The 19,891-nt window shown below is 45.4% G+C and overlaps 1 protein-coding gene across 2 annotated transcripts in view; it reads right to left on the minus strand.

The window, feature by feature from the left end:
* Positions 1-18,387, minus strand: part of LOC309369094 (disintegrin and metalloproteinase domain-containing protein 21-like) — a 39,545-nt gene extending 21,158 nt beyond the window's left edge. The window contains exons 1-10 of one of the 2 annotated variants that reach the window (XM_081909746.1): positions 18,229-18,387; positions 16,718-16,800; positions 14,455-14,516; positions 14,222-14,300; positions 12,304-12,380; positions 11,391-11,580; positions 10,766-10,834; positions 8,594-8,665; positions 6,683-6,840; positions 3,367-3,451 (exon numbers count right to left, since the gene is read on the minus strand). In XM_081909746.1, coding sequence (XP_081765872.1) covers positions 3,367-3,451; positions 6,683-6,840; positions 8,594-8,665; positions 10,766-10,834; positions 11,391-11,580; positions 12,304-12,380; positions 14,222-14,300; positions 14,455-14,516; positions 16,718-16,800; positions 18,229-18,310 — 957 coding nt within the window. In that variant the 5' untranslated portion in view covers positions 18,311-18,387. The remainder of the gene's footprint in view (positions 1-3,366; positions 3,452-6,682; positions 6,841-8,593; positions 8,666-10,765; positions 10,835-11,390; positions 11,581-12,303; positions 12,381-14,221; positions 14,301-14,454; positions 14,517-16,717; positions 16,801-18,228) is intronic. The other variant, XM_081909745.1, reaches the window with a different exon arrangement.
* Between the last annotated feature and the right edge of the window lie 1,504 nt (positions 18,388-19,891).

A 19,891-nucleotide genomic window follows, 5' to 3' on the forward strand; every position in this document is an offset into this window, starting at 1 on the left:
TGCAGACTTACAGGAGGAAGTCTATATGACACCACCACCAGGTTTTGAAGGAGACAAGCCAAACCAGGTCTGGCGCCTACACAAATCCATTTATGGGTTGAAACAGTCCGCCCGTAATTGGAATTCCTGCTTAAACGATGCTCTAGAGAGCATGGGGTTCAGAAAGAGCGCAGCAGATGCGTGTCTTTATCTAAAAGGCTCGGGATGTGAACAAGAAGCAGTTTTGATATTTGTTGACGATTTATTATACAGTGGAAAGGATGATAAACTTGCACAACAATTTGCCACAAAGCTTGGAGAAAGGTTTCAGTTAAAATCACTAGGCAATGTATCTGTTTATCTAGGAGTTAAAATTCAGCAAGATGAAAATGGTAACTATTGGCTTAGCCAAGAAGCTAAAATCCAGCAGTTGCTGGAAAGGTTTAAAATGAACAACTGTGCTGGTGTTAAAACCCCAATGGAGTTAAGTTACACAAAGGATGCTCAAACTGAGCAAAAGGCAGAGTTCTGTAATCCCGGGGTTTACCAGTCAGCGATAGGCAGTCTACTCCACATTGCACAGTGGACTCGGCCCGATATAACATATGCTGTCAACATGCTGTGTAGACAAGCTGAAAAACCATCAATGCATGCTTGGCAAGGAGTAAAAAGAGTTTTAAGGTATCTCCAAACTACCAAAAGCTTTCGCTTAAAACTATCAGCAGAGGGCAGCACACAACTTGAATGTTGGGCCGACAGCAGTTGGGCAGATGCTGGACCAGATAGAAAATCAGTGTCAGGAATGGCGATAAAATTTGGAAATGCACTAATTGGTTGGAGATCAAGAAAGCAATCACTTATAGCTTTAAGTTCAATTGAATCTGAGTTCAATGCGTTATCAGATATATGTAGAGAACTGGAATTTTATAAGCAACTGGTACAAGAATTGTTTGGAGAATGTTCCCTACCTATCAGAGTGTGGGAAGACAATCAACCTTGTATTAAACTAGCTAAATCAGGTCAATTCAAGGCGCACACAAAACACTTGGATATCCGTTATCAAAATGTATGCCAAAGTGTAAAACAAGGTTTAATTGAACTAAAGTATTGTCCAAGCCAAGAAAATCTCGCAGACGGTTTTACAAAAGCTTTGAGTCCGCAATCTCATAAATGTTTCTGTTCAGGTTTAAATTTGTATTAAGGTTGGTACAGCTCAGTGTTACGAGCGAGAGGGGGTGTTGCTATCAAAGGGTTAAAAGAGTAGCAGAAACGCTCTAATCACTGAGCAGCTGGAGGTCATTAGGCTTCCAGGAACATGAGTCTGTATAAATAGTCCCCCTGTTTGTTTGTTCTTTCCCCTTCTCCTTTTGGGTGTGTGTTTTGCTGAGATGTGTGATTCGTCGCCAGGATTGTTTTTTGGTGTTTTGTAAATAAACCTTTTTTTTTTGATTTACAAACCGCATGCTCCAGGACTCTTTTTTGGGAAGATGCTGCCTCTCCTGCCCTTCTTAGCTGCTGCGCGAAATCCTCTGCCGTGGTGAGACTTTTAAAGAAGGAAGTGCACTGGGCATTTACATTAAACTAATTAAAGTTTAATGGGACAAATTGAGCCCAAAGGCGACTGAAACCTTTCTGAGAGTGCGCGGCATTTGAGGAACTTCAGTAACAGTTGCAAGTTAGACATAAGAGCTAAGATATAGTAAGAAAAAGTTAAATGGTGATAAAAGTGTGTATTGGCAATAAGTAATATGAAACTGAAATAAGGAATAGACGGGAGGTCGGGTCTATAGTGTTTTATTGTTTGTTAAGAAAATTTTGTGTTTATTGTTATTCCTGTGTGTAATTCTGTATCTGTGTTTTCTTTTCTTGCTGTATTCAATAAAAAATAAAATAAGGAAACCTTTTTGAGAATGCAGGAGTGCACAGGATTGCCTGCGAATTGTGGTTCCGCAGGGGGAGCAGATTATCCAAAGCTTTTTGCAAAAAAAACACAACCTATTTTGGGTTGCACGATAAAGCAGCAAAACAGCAGCTCCAGGTTTGTGCAGGTTTAACTCTTGAGCCCTTTCTTCTCCCCGGGATGTTCTGCAAGGCAGCCAGTATAAAGAACAGCCGCAGGAAGCAGAGAGTGTTGTTGTACTCGGGTCCTACTTATGGGTAGAAATATGGTTGACCCTCGTGAGAACAGAATGCTGGACTAGATGGGCCATTGGCCTGATCCAGCAGGGCTTTTCTTACATTGTCGATATAAATGTTATCGCAGGGAAAATCAAAGAAGTTTATCACCATGTTGTGACTTGTACACAGAAATTGGAGGAAATAGATAAAATGGTGAGTCGTAAAACAAAGGTCTGATTTTTCAGTATCTAATGGTCATACGGTTTCATTCTGTTCAGTTGGTATTTTGTACTGTTGGACTTGTCATTATTATTATTATTATTATCATTATTATTATTATTATCATTATTATTTCAGACTACTATGGAACATCACTGAAAACCTATTAATTTAAAAAGTAGTATACAGTGGTACCTCGGGTTACAGACACTTCAGGTTTCAGACTCCGCTAACCCAGAAATAGTACCTCAGGTTAAGAACTTTGCTTCAGGATGAGAACAGAAATCGTGCTCTAGTGCAGTATTTTTCAACCACTAGTGTGCTGTGAGATGTTGTCTGGTGTGCCGTGGGAAAAATTGAAAAATTCGAAAGATTTAAAAATAAAGTATTTTATAATTTTTCACATTTCTGTTTACTTACTATTTCATAATAAAGTAATTATAAAATACTTTCTTTGTGTTTATTTTATTCCTATTCAAGAGAATTACTTTGTATACAGTCAATATAGGCACAGAGTTAAATTTTTTAACATTTTCTAATGTTGGCGTGCCTCGTGATTTTTTTCATGAAACAAGTGTGCCTTTGCCCAAAAAAGGTTGAAAAACACTGCTCTAGTGGCACGGCAGCAGCGGGAGGCCCCATTAGCTAAAGTGATGCTTCAGGTTAAGAACAGTTTCAGGTTAAGTACGGACCTCAGGAACGAATTAAGTTCTTAACCTGAAGTACCACTGTACAGAGAAGCCGCAAGCAGCATATGTTAGCAGCTGGTCAATATAGGAACAACTGTCTAGAAACTGGTGCTGGAATTTTGAATTTAATTTCCCCCTTCCCTCCTTGTCCCCTTTGCCTTGTGTATTGTGTTTTTATTAATTTCATTCTTTGTTTATTAGAATGTAAGCCTGTCTTGTTTGGATTTCACGTAAACTGCTCTGGAGGGAGTCTTTTTGGCTGAAAAGTGGGGTACAAATAAATGTGCATCATAGCTTAACGCTAGTGTATAAAAACATGGAACTGGCAAGGTCACATCAAATACTGTGCCACACCACTTACTCTGACAGAAGAAACTGAGACATGATCCTGAAGACAAAAACGTTCTTCCCACGAGTTCCCAAAGGAATTATGTTGACCCACAGCCCTAGAAAAGAGAAGATGTCGAAATTCAGGGCACAACTGGATCCTTAAATTATAGGCGCAAGGATGGGTACAATCAGCACCAAAACCACTTGAACCAGCATCATCTGATGCTGTGCTTCTGCCGTGACACTTATAGCATGGCATTAGTGCGCCAAACGCAGCCAAATTACAACCATGAAGTCAACCGGGCGTTGTTAGACTGTGGCACTCCCTGCTACAGGAGGCAAAGATGGCCACCAACTTGGATGGCTTGAAAAGAGGAGTGAGGAGATGCGTGGAGAAGAGTTCTTTCGATGGCTACCAGCCTTGATGGCTACTCTCTGCCTTTACTGTCGGGGGCAGGAGTACTTCTGAATGCTGGTTGCTGGGAACCGCAGAAGGGGAGAGGGCTCTTGTGTTCGAATCCTGCTTGCGGGTTTCCCATTGAGGCATCTGGCTGGCCCCTGCAAGAGGAGGATGCTGGAAGAGAGGGGCCATTGGCCAGATCCAGCAGGCTCCCATTTTTTAAATTTTATTTTTGAACAGTTTTATTTGAGTTTGGGATTTTTACATACAGTATATTATCTCCTTCCAATTTTTGAATTTCCCATACAATTTTTGAATTTCCCTCCCTTCCACACCACCACCACCCATATGCATTGGAAGGGTTCAAACAATTATCCCCAGCCACGGGCATAGTGTCTTTAGTTTCCACCGAATGTCTTTTGTTCTAGTAGTTTCTATCCATTGAAGATAGAGGTTCCATCTGTTCCTTATCGTGGTGGGCTTGACCTCCCACGTTGTTTCTTGTGACACGACTGAGACAATGTCAGACTGAATAAGTTCAAACCAATAACTATTCCATGCCTCTTCTGTCCATTTTTCTCTCTCTTTCCAACCTAAAGCTATCGTTGCCTTTCCCACTAATATAGCTTTGAAAATAAACTGGTCCCCTTTCTCTATAGCCGTGTTTCCAAGAATACCCATTGTCATGAAATCAAAGTCTATTGAAAGCTTCACTTTAAACAGTTCATTAATAACCTTTAGGATTTTATTCCAGAATTCCTTTACCTCTGGGCATTCCCAGTAGGCTGTCATTATGCACCTAGACAGCAGGGAGCATTGCGCTTAGCGGCACTGCTAGCCAAACACCCAGACTGTCAGGAGTTCATCCTACACTGGAGTAGGACCCTGGCGGAGACGCATGCCCGACTGGCATGTTCCCTCCCCTCCTGACTGATCGTTCGGGAGCTTCCAAAGCTTTCTTCAGCCCGAACATCACAGCGACCGATGCCAACCGACACCGGCACACTTCGGGATCTGCAGAGTTTGTGCGTCATGCGTGGCAGACCTCAGCAACTCAGCATTTTGGCTAATCTACTTTATTTACATATAAACACACACGGAGCACTGCAACATGGCTCCCTCTCTCTCTAGCATCAGACAGCAAAGAGAAAAAGAACAAAGGACAATAGTCCCAATTCACAGAACACAGGAACACAAATATCCTGTCTCCGTCACTTCCCACTCTGTGGAATTAAAACATACACCGTCATGTGAAAGACAACAATCCCATGACTGCAATCACAGAGCAGGAATTCTAACACAGACTGCATCCCCTCCAACACTTTCCCCAGCGAAAACAGGGGAGTCCTATTCTGTTAGATTTGACCAGCTCTGGCCCATCCAGAGCTGGTACAGGCTCATCTTATCTTGAGCCCAAGCAGAATATAGTCCCGCAGACGAAAGGATAAGCAGGTAATGTGCTACATGCTGAAGTTTATTTACAAGCTATGCTGAGAGCAGAGAAGCAACTTCCCTCTCGACACAAACCAAGAGAACACTGAAAAACAGGAAACCAGTGTACGTCACATCCAGTCTCCCATTCCCGTGGGAACCCAACAGTAACTTGAACTGTGGAATGTAAACATTGTCTTGTGACATGCAGTTGCTGCTCAGTGAGGGAAATAGAAACCAACATATTCCTCCCCTCCACCATTATTCCAGCGAAGGGAAAGTGGGACCAATTCCGGGATCCAGTCAGAAAAGGCAGGTTGGGGGAGAGATGATGGATGTTGTGCATGGAGATGGCTAGAGAAAAGTGTGTCTCCCTCTCATAATAGTGAAGCCCAATGGGACCATCCTGTGAAGTGAAACGGCTGGGGCTGGATTAGATGACTCTTGGGACCCTTCCAGCTCAACAATTTTCTATGCTTTGTAGGAAGGTTCAGAACAGGCCAATGAGTACTTCACACAGGGCATAGTTGTTGTTGTTGTTCAAAAATGTATTATTAAATATAGTGCCCATAATCTATAATATACTATACATTCAGATATTGAATTACTAACAGAAATGGGGGAAATGTTGATATTTCTTGGGGCACAGGAGGCGGGTGGGTGTGGAGGACTCCCTGGTCCTGAATGGGGTAACTGTGCCCCTGAAGGACCAGGTGCGCAGCCTGGGAGTCATTTTGGACTCACAGCCATCCATGGAGGCGAAGGTCAATTCTATGTCCAGGGCAGCCTCCATCTGGTATGCAGGCTGAGACACTGTCTGCCCACAGACTGTCTCGCCAGAGTGGTGCATGCTCTGGTTATCTCTCGCTACTGTAATGCGCTCTCCGTGGGGCTACCTTTGATCGGGACCAGGAAACTGCAATTAATCCAGAACACGGCAGGTAGACTGGTGACTGGGAGTGGCTGCCGAGACCACATAACACCAGTCTTGAAAGACCTACATTGGCTCCCAATACATTTCTGGGCACAATTCAAAGTCTTGGTGTTGACCTTTAAAGCCCTAAACAGCCTCGGTCCAGTATCCCTGAAGGATCCCATCGTTCTGCCCGGACACTGAGGTCCAACGCCAAGGGCCTTCTGGTGGTTCCCTCATTGCGAGAAGCCAAGTTACAGGGAACCAGGCAGAGGGCCTTCTCGGTAGTGGCGCCTGCCCTGTGGAATGCCCTCCCACCAGATGTGAAGGAAATAAGCAGCTACCTTATCTTTAAAAGACATCGGAAGGCAGCCCTGTTTAGGGAATTTTTTAATGTGTGACATTTTGATGTATTTTTAATCCTTGTTGGAAGCTTCCCAGAGTGGCTGGGGAAACCCTGCCAGATGGGCGGGGTACAAATAAATTATTATTATTATTATTATTATTATTATTATTATTATTATTATTGATATTAGCAGCAGAAGGGCAGGCAACGCAGGGTGACCAAACACTCCCAGCAACGCAAATGGGGAAGAGTCTCACGTGAACAGAGAGGCGTGGTCGAAATGGACTTGGGTCCGAAGCTCAGAGGTGACGTAGTCGTGAAACGCTTGCAAACCGGCATCGCTGCCTGCCAGATCTTGCGTTGTCCACACCTCTATTCCTGTCAAAACAACGTGAAGACCTATGTCGTCATATATCTGAAAACAGAAAATAGGAAACCGTGTGCTTATAAAAACATACTGATAATATATATATAGAAAGAGAGATGTGCATAAGACAGCGTGAGACTCTTAATCTCAGGGTCATGGGGTTCAAGACCCGTGTGGCGCAAAAGACCCAGCCCCCAGGGTCTCCTTCCAGCTCTATGGTTCTATAGGCAGACACAGTTATAATAATGCTGATCTACCTTACAGGGTTGTTGTAAGACAAAGCATGTCTTAAGTGCTTTGAACACATTACCATCAATCAGATGTTCATTATTAATAATATTTATTTACAGTGGTACCTCTGGTTGCGAACGGGATCCGTTCCAGAGGCCCGTTCACAACATGAGCAGAATGCAACCCGCGCCTGCACATACGTGGATCGCGATTCGACGCTTCTGCGCATGCGTGTGACGTCATTTTGCACGTCTGCGCATGCATGAACGGTGAAACCCAGAAGTAACCCTTTCCAGTACTTCTGGGTTGCCGCGGGACACAACCTGAAAACGCGCAACCTGAATCAAACGTAACATGAGGTATGACTGTATTTATTTATTGTTATTATTATTAAATACATTTCTATGCCTGATGCCCTGGCAGTTCACACCAAAGTAATCAATTTATGTGTTGAGAGTCTCTCCCACCTGCTACGCTGCAGAGCTCAGTCTTCTTGTAGTTTGACTACAGAAAGTCCCCAAGCTACAGGAAAGTGGTGTATCGAGTCAAGGCTTGAGACACGCAAGGCAACTTGTTAAATCTTAGACTCATAGAATTGTAGGGACCCCAAGGGTCATCTAGTCCAACCCCCTGCAAGGCAGCAATAACTGCTTACTACTTACCCTATGCATTAGGAGAGACTCTCACCCATTATGCAAAAGGTGTGGCAGGAGTCTAACCCAGGTCACACCAGGGACATTTTATTTGATTTAATTCACACAGAAATGGGGAACTACTTCCTTATTAATGAAGGTTTAAAATCGAAAATGCTTAAATGGTGTATCGCTAACACTGGGTTTGCCCCACAGTAGAAAACTACTGTGGACTCTGAGCTCTTGCCGAGCTGATAATTAACTGTTGCTTGCTGCTAGCTAACAGGTGAGTGTTGTAACCTTAAATCAGCTGAAAAAGGCATTGAGCTGCAAATTTGCCTTCTTGAAAGGGTTGTGACTGTTAGTTTTTCTCTGAAAGCAACAGAGAACAGAAGTATGTGATAATGGCTCTCCAAGAAACTGGAATGAGGGAGAGAGACACATTTTGATTTCTGGAGTTATCTTTTATTATAACATGCTGAGCCTGTGCTGGACAGCACAGTACATCATAGGGATGTTTTGGGTGTATATTTGATGTTTTAATTCTGTTATGAAGAAAGTTCTGAAAGTTCTGCAAGTGAAAGTTTGGATAATGTTTTTATGGGCCAGGACAATGATTTCTTCCAAAAGGAGCCAGTTCTTATGCTTCCAGTTCCTTCAAACTGCACAGTATTAATACCTGCAATATGTTCAGCTTATCACCCTTTTCATTTGACTATTACGGCAAGAAAGTTTCGCTCCCGCTAACACATAAATCCCCCTTCTCCCTCTTTGCAAAAGGGAAACTCTTCCCCAAAGACCAGAGCCTCTTACAGTGCCTTTGCATGCAATGTGCCCTTTGTCCTCCGTTCTTGAAGTTAAGATTGTGCTTTTCACCTCTTTTCTCTCCCAGGCAAAACAAAGAACATTATTGAGAAACTTCCAATAAACATACTTACATTGTGAAGGACAGATAGAATCTGAAGCACCATCAATATCACCTGAGTCACGTTTTTCTTTTTCTGCTGATACTAAAATAAAAGAAGTTCTTTATAAGCTAGGGCGGACATCTTTCTTTATTGCGTTTGACCCCCCTCCAACCCCAGGCGACACCCAAGTGGAATAATGACTCAAGGCAGCGTGTTATGGGATTAAAATTTTGGCCACAACTTTATTAAAAATTCAGATGTAGGAAGACCTTGGCTTAGGCATTGGGCGTTTATTCCTCCCAGTCCCTGGCTGGAGATCTGGGGAACATCAGGGCTATCCAGAATGTGTGGGGATTGGGTTGGCTCTGGAGAAAGTCTGTTCAAGCAGAGAGCCCATCCCCCAATTTGCCGCTACATGGGGGAGACCAATGACAGCCTCTCGGCTTATGGCCAGTGACTCCCCTCAAAACAACCACTTTAACGGGGAACCCTGGGATCGATGCCACAGGGGGGGCGTGGATCACCGCTTCACGCCCCCCCCCATTTAGGGGAGATAAAGCAGGCACATCCAACAGGTAGATCGTGATCTACCGGTAGATCACTGGACGTCTGTGGTAGATCACTGGTAGATCACTGGCTCCCCCCAAAGAAGCTCAACAAGTTTGACTCCCCTAAAAAAAGCTCAACATTTTTGCCCTGCATGGCTTTCCCCCTCTCTAAAAAAAAGGAGGTCAACAACCTTGACTTGAACCCCCCAAAAGGGGGTAGATCACTGTCAGTCTCTTGGGAGTTGCCACCCCTGGACTAAAGGATTCCGCCCAAGGCCTGAAACCACCAAAGTTGTGACGTTTTGCTACGGGGAAGGCAAAACCTGCTAATGCAGGAAAATCCCTTTCCGGCCCTTCAACAGCGACCATAGCGGAGCAGTACCTGCGTACCTGTGAAGAAGAGGTTAACCTGCGAAAGAAGGCTTTACTGAGGAAGGGCAGGGTGGGAGAAGCTCGACTGGGAACTCCCAGGTAAGTTCCGCCCACTATTGTGTGGGCAGGGCGATCCCTCCCCTTGCCAACTCTCTCCTGGCAACACCTCCCCAGCTGGGATTGGGTAACTGGCAGAGTGTCCAGCCTGGGGTGGGGCGCAAATCCAGGCTGTACTGCCGGGAGCCATATGGGGTCGTGGGGACTGTGCACAACCACGCAAAAGGTGTCCCCCCATTTGATGTGGGGAGCGGTCATTCTATTGCATTTTATCTTGAAATGCTTTTGAAGACTGCCAAAACATGCCACACCACAGGGCATTCCAGGCAGGTGCTGTCTTTCGATAAAATTCCACTGTCAGGGTAAGTAATTAGGCTCTCTTCAGCCAGTGTGGTGTGGTGGTTAAGAGCGGTAGTCTCGTAATCTGGGGAACCGGGTTCACGTCTCCGCTCCTCCACCTGCAGCTGCTGGGTGACCTTGGGCCAGTCACACTTCTCTGAAGTCTCTCAGCCCCACTCACCTCACAGAGTGATTGTTGTGGGGGAGGAAGGGAAAGGAGAATGTGAGCCGCTTTGAGACTCCTTAAAGGGAGTGAAAGGCAGGATATCAAATCCAAACTCTTCTTCTTCTTCTTATATTAATTTTTCAATCCGCTAATCAGTGAGAAGAATTGCTTGTCCTCTAATCTGAAAGTCGATATCCCTCTTTCTTAAGCCTATGATGTTGAGTGGACTTAAGCACTGCAAGGAAGCTGCTATGCTGGCAGACAGACATGCATCATCATCATCATCATCATCATCATCATCATATACGCCCATCTGGCTGGGTTTCCCCAGCCAGTCTGGGCGGCTTCCAACACAATATTAAAATACAGTAATGCCTCAAACATTAAAAGCTTCCCTAAACAGGGCTGCCTTCAGATGTCATCTAAAAGTCTGGTAGTTGTTGTTCTCTTTGACATCTGGTGGGAGGGCGTTCCACAGGGCAGGTGCCACTACCGAGAAGGCCCTCTGCCTGGTTCTCTGCAACCTTGCTTCTCGCAGGGAGGGAACCGCCAGAGGGCCCTCGGAGCTGGACCTCAGTGTCCGGGCAGAACGATGGGGGTGGAGACGCTCCTTCAGATATACTGGACCGAGGCCGTTTAGGGCTTTAAAGGTCAGCACCAACACTCTTTGAATTTTTGCATAACTCTCACAGGCGGAAAATACAGGTTATCGCCACTTACGATGGAATTGTCGCAAACAGCAAAATACTCTAGGTATCTGGACGGTGCATCAGCTCCGGGGAACTCTGTCTGAAATGAAATGCACACAGCTCTGGGTTTGTGGGAGGCAAATCAAAGCAATGTAGAGCTGCAGACATTGTACCTCTTCCACAGGCAATTCATTGGGCTGGAAGCGGAAGATGCAGCTGGCAAATCTGATGGATCTAATGTTGGGTCCACCCCAGTCAAGTCCATCAGGAAAGAGTAATGATACACTGGGTGTAATATACAACTTATAGCATGGGAGAAGTTATGGAACTGGGATTTAAAATTCACAGCGTGTTACACGTTGAAAGAAAATTATATGAAAAGGATGTATCCAAACATCCTTCACGTTAGAGAGGCATAAATGTTACTTCATGTACCTGAGGCTCCTTAGACCATTGTTTCCCAAACTTGGGTCTCCAGCTGTTTGTGGACTACAACTCCCATCATCCCTAGCTATCAGGACCAGTGATGGGATTTGTAGTCCAAAACTGCTGGATGCTCAAGTTTGGGAAGCCCTGTCTTAGAACATGGACCCCCCCCCCCCCCCGGTGGAATAGAGTTTCCACTGACTCCTCAGGTTTCGTGGACGAAAGCTTACCTTCTCCTCGGTGGACACTGTGGCTGGAGTAAATTCTATCTCATGCCTTGGCAGCTGCTTCTGGGGATCAGGGATCCCTCTGCATGGCTCCTGCTGCTCTGGGGCCATGCGGTAGAGAAAGTGTTGGTGCGTAGAGGAACCCTCAAAAGGATGTATCTCATACTGCAGTTGTCCAATCTGTATATGTCCCCTGAAAACCAAAATGAAAGGATAATTAGGAGTGGTTCGGCAAGCTCTACAGTCGTACCTTAGATCCCGCGTGCCCTAGAACTCAGATGTTTTGGCTCCCAAATGCCGCAAACCCAGAAGTGCTTGTTCCGGTTTGTGAATGTTGGAACCAGAATGTCCGACAGGGCTTCTGCGGCTTCTGATTGGCTGCAGGAGCTTCCTGCAGCCAATCAGAAGCTGCAATTTGGTTCTTGAATGTTTTGGAAGTTGAAACGGACTTCCGGAACAGATTCTGTTTGACTTCCAAGGTATGACTGTACAAGGAATCTAATAATTATAATAATAATAATAATAGCTTATTTTATTATTATTGTACTTTTTCATGCAATGGATAAGGGAGAAGCTTTTGTGAGACCTTGAGCTCCGCTGAGGAAAGGTGGGATACATAATAAAAGCCTGGTCGGTCTACATAAAAGCACAACAACATTCAATACAATGAGATGTGAGACAGAAAACAGATACAGGCTTGTTGGCAGGCGGAAACTGTATGTGGAAGTTTTGGTTCCCACCTCAAAAACAAGTTCCAAAGGACTTTCTTAGAGAGACGAAAGATGCTCTGCCCATTAGCCGCAATGTGGGAAGCATCTTCCCCCTAAGTACTGGTACTTAATGCCTCCTTTATCCTAATTCCCCCCCCCCCCCATCAGCCGCAATATTTTCAACGCCTTGGGGAAATGGACATTACCAAAGCCCATGGCAGGTAGACAGGATGACGTTGGAGTCTGGCAGGGATTCCACATATCCTCCATAATAACAGTCAACCTGCAAGGTTCAAAAACAGCACTTTGGAACGGGTCGGAACAGAACTGAATTGACCAGGGTTCCTTCTACGCAAAGGAGCCACTTAATAATAATAATAATAATAATAATAATAATAATAATAATAATAATAATTTATTATTTATTTATACCCCACCCATCTGGCTGGGTTTCCCCAGCCACTCTGGGCAGCTTCCAACAGAATATTAAAATACAATAATCTATTAAACATTAAAAGCTTCCCTGAACAGGGCTGCCTTCAGATGTCTTCTAAAAGTCTGGTAGTTGTTTTTCTCTTTGACATCTGGTGGAAGGACATTCCACAGGGCAGGTGCCACCACTGAGAAGGCCCTCTGCCTGGTTCCCTGCAACTAGGCTTCTCGCAGCGAGGGAACCACCACTGGACCTCAGTGTCCGGGCAGAACAATGGGGGTGGAGATGCTCCTTCAGGTATACTGGACCAAGGCCATTTAGGGCTTTCAAGGTCAGCACCAACACTTTGAATTGTGCTCAGTAACATACTGGGAGCCAGTGTAAGTCTTTCAAGAGTGGTGTTATGTGGTCTTGGTGGCTCCCAGTCACCAGTCTAGCTGCCGCATTTTGGATTAGTTGTAGTTTCCGGGTCACATTCAAAGGTAGCTCCACATAGAGCGCATTGCAGTAGTCCAAGCGAGAGATAACCAGAGCATGCACCACTCTGGTAAGACAGTTCGCGGGCAGGTAGGGTCTCATCCTGCGTACCAGATGGAGGTGATAAACAGCCGCCCTGGACACAGAATTGACCTGCACCTCCATGGACAGCTGTGAGTCCAGAATGACTCCCAGGCTGTGCACCTGGTCCTTCAGGGGCACAGTTGCCCCATTCAGGACCAGGGAGTCTTCCACACCAGCCTGCCTCCTGTCCCCCAAGAACAGTACTTCTGTCTTGTCAGGATTCAACCTCAATCTGTTAGCCACCATCCATCCTCCAACCGCCTCCAGACACTCACACAGGACCTTCACCGCCTTCGCTGGTTCTGATTTGAAAGAGAGGTAGAATCAGAGCTCAGGGCTAAAGGACAGGAATTTTGGCTAAGTGACACACATTGTGGTTCATAACTAACCTACAAACTGTAAAGGGAAAGGGTCCCCTGACCATTAAGTCCAGTCGTGAATGACTCTGGGGTTGCGGCGCTCATCTCGCTTTACCCTTTAATACAGGTTGAAAGCTGCGCAGAATGGCTGGGGCAATCCAGTCATATGGATGGGGTATAAATCACGCAGTAGTAGTAGTAATAAAACTAGGAGGTCACTATTTTCATTGGAGAGGGACTACCTGAAAAGACTGTGAGGGACACTATGATCCCATCTTCCACAGTGGTTACATCTTACACAGATGGCGCATATAAGCGCATTGAACCTGCACAAGCATTCTCACCCTTCTGGAACCAGCGCACTGCATGGGCTCTGGGCTGCTCTTGCGAGATCTCGCCAGAGATTTTGCGGGCCAGTCCCAGGCTCCCAGAGCCAACACGCTGAGAGGGCTCTTTCCATGCTGGAAAAAAACTTTGCATGCATTTAATTTGCACAATTCCAATCACACAAGGTTGAAATGGCACAGGTCAAATGCGTGTAAGACGTGATCGTGCTGCGTTGCATTTTGACTACTGCAAGCTACATGGGGAGATCACCCTTTCCCGGAAGAAAAGAATGCATGAGCCATTGGGAAAGGTAAAGGCCAGTGACACCGACTTGGGCCCCAGACTCCAGATATTAAATCTCTCTCTCTCTATATATATATATATATATAAATAATCCATGTTTAATGTCATCTTTGCCCTTCTAAAAATATGAATAAAATGAACCTGAATATATGGGTTCTGCACTTGACGTTTTCCTTCTGTATTAAAGGAGTAAACAGGCATATTTCGAAATATAAAGAATCTGCAAATAGAAAGCTTGCATTAGAAACGCTGGGTGTACTTGCAAAATGCTGCGTCTAGACTCAGCACACGATTTCTGATTATTGCCACTTCTGCTTGTCATTCCAACAGAATGTTCCTATTGACATTTTGCTATGAAAAAAGCAACCACTTACTTCTGTCGAAGGTGAATAGTTCTGTCAGATCCTTCAATTCTAATTACATAAGACACTTCTCTCTAAAGGATTCAAATGAAATATATATATATATATAGTTAAAATCTGAGACAATTTACCTCTATGTATATAATGAGTCTATTCTGTATACTTCCACAATAGATTTGCTACTATTCTTTAGTTCCCTCTCTTAGTCTTAAAAAAGCAGTAATACACACTCAAAAACTGTTCTTCATTTTGGATTGAGGTTTTTCTTTTTTTCTTTCTTTAAGGGGTTTGTATTGCAGATATTGGGAATGTTATTAATTGCTGTCTTCCCCCATCTGGGCATTGTGTGATACCGCCCCCTTGAGTCCATATTTAGAACTGCTGCTTTTAACAACTGATGAAGTCTTAGCATCTAGAAGCAGGGCATTGGTTGGTCGGCCCAGTACAGAATATCGAATGCTATTTAGATCACCTTCCTCAGAAAAAAAGAAAATAAAAGCCTCCTTCTGGCTTTGTCGTCTGTTTGCTGCCAGGAACTGTATTCTGGAGGGCAGGGCAGGATCGTGCTGGGGGCAGTGCTGGATTTAAGTATAAGCTAAACAAGCTCTAGGCTTGCGGGTGGCACTATGGGTTAAACCACAGAGCCTAGCAGTTGCCGATCAGAAGGTCGGCAGTTTGAACCCCGCAATGGAGTGAGCTCCCATTGCTCTGTCCCTGATCCTGCCAACCTAGCAGTTCGAAAGCAGTTCAAAGTCCAAGTAGATAAATAGGTACCGCTCCAGCGGGAAGGTAAATGGCGTTTCTATGCACTGCTCTGGTTCTCCAGAAGTGGCTTAGTCATGCTGGCCACATGATCTGGAAGCTGTACGCCAGCTCCCTCAGCCAATAAAGTGAGATGAGCGCTGCAACCCCAGAGTCGGTCACGACTGGACCTAATGTTCAGGGGTCCCTTTATCTTTAAACAAGCTCTAGTTTAGGGCCCCACTGTCTTGGGGACCCCAAAAAAATTTAAAGGAAAAAGCAACTGGATGTACATTTCCAAAATATAAGATATAAAACAAATAAAATAAAACCTACATAGAGCAACAGTGCTTTGTGTTGTGTAGGCTCCTACAATGTCATGGGACACGCCTGCTAGCCTGCTCCCTAAAGTATCTCTGCTTTGCTCCTTTCTATATATAGGGTGCCTACATTCTGCATGGACTGGTTGCAGGGCAACATGTCCAAATGGTTTGAGATACCTATTAGGTCCATAAATTACCATCTAGCATATATATTCAACACATCACCTTGCCAACAAAGGTCCATATAGTTAAAGCTCTGGTTTTCCCAGTAGTGATGTATGGAAGTGAGAGCTGGACCATAAAGAAGGCTGATCGCCGAAGAATGGATGCTTTTGAATTATGGTGCTGGAGGAGACTCTTGAGAGTCCCATGGACTGCAAGAAGATCAAACCTATCCATTCTTAGGGAAATCAGCCCTGAGTGCTCACTGGAAGGACAGATCCTGAAGCTGAGGCTCCAAGACTTTGGCCACCTCATGAGAAGAGAAGACTCCCTGGAAAAGACCCTGATGTTGGGAAAGATGGAGGGCACAAGGAGAAGATTACGACAGAGGACGAGATGGTGGGACAGTGTTCTTGAAGCTATGAACATGATTTTGACCAGACTGCGGGAGGCAGTGGAAGACAGGAGTGCCTGGCGTGCTCTGGTCCAGGGGGTCACGAAGAGTGGGGCACGACTAAACAATAACAATATATATTCAACACAAAAAACAGCGACCATTTGTTGTTGACAAAGGACAGCTGGACATATAAATGGCGCTGTTACCTTCAGTAGCTTAGGGCCTCATCAAACCTCAATCCGGCCCTGCCCGCAAGGGAGCCATCCTTCCAATACAGGGGCTTGGAGTTGTATGCCCACAACTCTACTGGTACCCTCCCTCATCCCTGTCTCGCAAAGATGTTGGGAGCAGGGCTCCCCCCAAATCACACCTGCTGCTCCTACTTTTCACCTCAAAATCATCACGGCCTCAAAATGTGAAGGGAGCATAGCCATAGCGGCTAGTCACCCTCGATAGCCCTCCCCTCACCCCTTGAATTTGCCTAATCCCCTTTTAAAGCCATCCAAGTCGGTGGCCATCCCTGTCTCCAGTGGCAGGGAGTTCCGCAGATTACACGCCGCCCAAAAAAGCAGTCAGTCACCCCTGGGGTATTACGAGGTCAGGTAGGCTATCGATCGATGAGTTCGGACAGGTGGCGTGTCAGCAAAATTACCTTAGTGGAGAAGCCAGACTTCGGATCGAGCGTTTGTGGGATCACCACTTCAGAGTAAAGGTATTTAGAGGCTTCCATCAGTCCTGGGAAGAAAAGCAGTTTTTCAAAGGGCAAAAAGTGTGTTGAGAGACTTGCCATAAGCACACTGCCTTCGGAGCCAGAGAGCCAGGGCAGATGATGCTGAAAATTGCTCGGAACGCCCTTCCTGATTGGCCGGGAGCTCTGGACCAGTTCACCCCTATTTCTTAATTATATAACGCTCTGTAGTTGCTCAGAGACACTCTTGGGTTTCTTATTTTATCTGCTCCAGAGTCAACACAAGCTAGCAGTGGTGTGGTGGTTAGAAGTGTTGGGCTAGGACCTGAAAGACCAGGGTTCAAATCTTCCCACTTGGCCGTCATGAAGCTCTCTGGGTGTGACGTTGGGGGCCAGCGACTGCCTCTTAACCTAGCCTTTTTTTGGGGGGGGTATTAATATTTTATTGAAAATGGTTCAATTTTAAAGAAATAAAGTGATACAAAGAGAAGAGAAGAAAGATTAAATGGCACAAAAATGTGTAGAAATATATATATATGAATACAAATGAAAAATACCCTAATCCATACATTATTTTATAAATTTGATATTATTATCCTAATACACACGTAAATTAAGGTTACCAGATTTTTTTCAATTAATCCACGGACACTTTTCAACGTCAATGAATTTTGTACGGGGACTGATTTGTAAATCTGGGGACTGTCCCTGGGAAACGGGGACGTCTGGTAACCTTAATGTAAACATTAATAGCCTACTACATTTTGTATAAACTCATTCCAAATACTGTCACATTTATCCAAACAAAGTCTAGCCCGGTAAGCAGTCTAATTATTGTTGTTGTTATTTTGTTGTTTATACCCCACCCATCTGGCTTTGTTTCCCCAGGCCACTCTGGGAGGCTTTCAGCAAAATATAAAAAATAATAATGAAATGTCAGAGATTAAAGACATAAACTGCAAGTATCAGCAGATTGTTGATCCATTTATTGAGGGGGATCCTATCTAGGCCTATCTGCCTAGCCTAGCTCACAGGGCTTTGTGTGGGGATTACCGTGTTTTTTGCTCTATAAGACTCACTTTTCCACTCCTAAAAAGTCAGGGGAAATGTGTGTGCGTCTTATGGAGCGAATGCAGGCTGCGCAGCTATCCTAGAAGCCAGAACAACAAGAGGGATCGCTGCTTTCACTTCTGGGATTCAGAATATTTTTTTTCTTGTTTTACTCCTCCAAAAACTAGGTGCGTCTTGTGGTCTGGTGCGTCTTATAGAGCGAAAAATACGCTAAATGTTGAGCTCGTTGGGGAGGAAAAGGTGGCGCATATAAATGCAATGCATAGGGCAGGGGACAAATAAACAAACAAACTGGATTCGGGGACCTGAGCATGTATGGACCCCTGGAGGCCACATCTGCTGGGACCCACAGAGACAGGGGAGGGGAGGGGTCTCCCCCTTGAACCCCCCCACTTTTTACCCACCTGTGCCAAGGAGGAGAAGGAGCAGGGGCAGCACCCCCGGGACCGACATGCCCTGCCCTGGCCGAGGCAAAGGGGGCCACATTCCCGGCCTCCAGCGGCTTTTGCCCCCCTCGGGCGTCTCCCGGCAACGGGCCCCTCCCCAGAGCTCCAACTGTCACTCGGTTCCGATTCCGAACCCTCCGCCGCCAATCAACCCCCCACAAGCCCCGCCTCTGGTCCCAGGGACCGTCCCCTGAAGCTGCCGCCAGCCACTCAGGCTGTGTGCCTCTTGGGACGTCTGGCTGCCCATTAGCCCAAACTCCTGCCCCATCCCTCAAGCCCCAACCCTCTGACAGCCAACAGCTGCCAATCAGTGTCAAGCCCCGCCCTGTACGTACTGTGGGGTGTATAACCTATAGCAGTCAAGTACAACATTCCTACAGTGGACATGTTAGGGGATGTTTTGTACGACAGGTGGATATGTCGAAATAGATGAAGAAATAAAAAAATTGTCAAGTAGCAGCTTAGAGACTAAGTTTGTTCTTGGTATAAGCCAATGGGCAGGCAAACTAAGGCCCGGGGGGGCCGGATCTGGCCCAATCACCTTCTCAATCCGACCCGCGGATGTTCCGGGAATCAGTGTGTTTTTACATGAGTAGAATGTGTGCTTTTATTTCAAATGCATCTCTGGGTTATTTGTGGGGCATAGGAATTCGTTCTTTTTTCTTTCTTTCCCCAAAATATAGTCTGGTCCTCCACAAGTTCTGAAGCACAGTGGACTGACCCCCTCCTGAAATTTTTTTGTGAGCCCTGGTATAAGCTTTCGTGTGCATGCACACTTCTTCAGATACACACAAAAGCTTATACCAGGGTCAGCAAACTTTTTCAGCAAGGGGCCAGTCCACTGTCCCTCAGACCTTGTGGGGAGCCAGACTATATATTTTTTGGGGGTGGGATGAATGAATCCCTATACCCCACAAATAACCCAGAGATGCATTTTAAATAAAAAGCACACATTCTACTCATGTAAAAACACCAGGCAGGCCCCACAAATAACCCAGAGATGCATTTGAAATAAAAGGACACATTCTACTCATGTAAAAACAAGCTGATTCCCGGACCATCCGCGGGTCGGATTGAGAAGGTGATTGGGCCAGATCCGGCCCCCCGGGCCTTAGTTTGCCTGCCCATTGGCTTATACCAAGAACAAACTTAGTTCCCATAGCTTGTACCGAGAACAAACTTAGTTGGTCTCATTGGTGCTACTGGACATATTTTATTTTTTTTATATCTATTTCGACTGCGTCAGAGCAACACAGCTACCTGCCTGAAGGTGGATAAGTGTTTATGTTTTGGGATGGACCTGTTGCATGGGGTAGTTATAAACAGAACTGTGTAGCATTGTTTTCCACAGAAGCAGAGTATGTCGCAGCTACAAAAGCATCCCGAGAGGTTGCCTGGCTGGATCAACTCGTGAAGGACTTTGGGTTGGTGAGCAAGGGACCTGTTAAGCTGCTAGAGGACAATCAGAGTTGCACGAAGCTGTCTCTGACTGAGACGTTCCGTGCAAGGATGGAACATATTGGGCTGAAGTAGCACGACATGCTCTCCTTCTGGGAATCTTGATACAATACAGTTCATTGCAGTCTAGATCTCTTGCCCTGATGAATGAAGCTCGCAATCT

Source organism: Podarcis melisellensis (genome assembly GCF_964234715.1).
Source record: "Podarcis melisellensis genome assembly, chromosome: 4".
Classification (NCBI taxonomy): Eukaryota; Metazoa; Chordata; class Lepidosauria; order Squamata; family Lacertidae; genus Podarcis; species Podarcis melisellensis.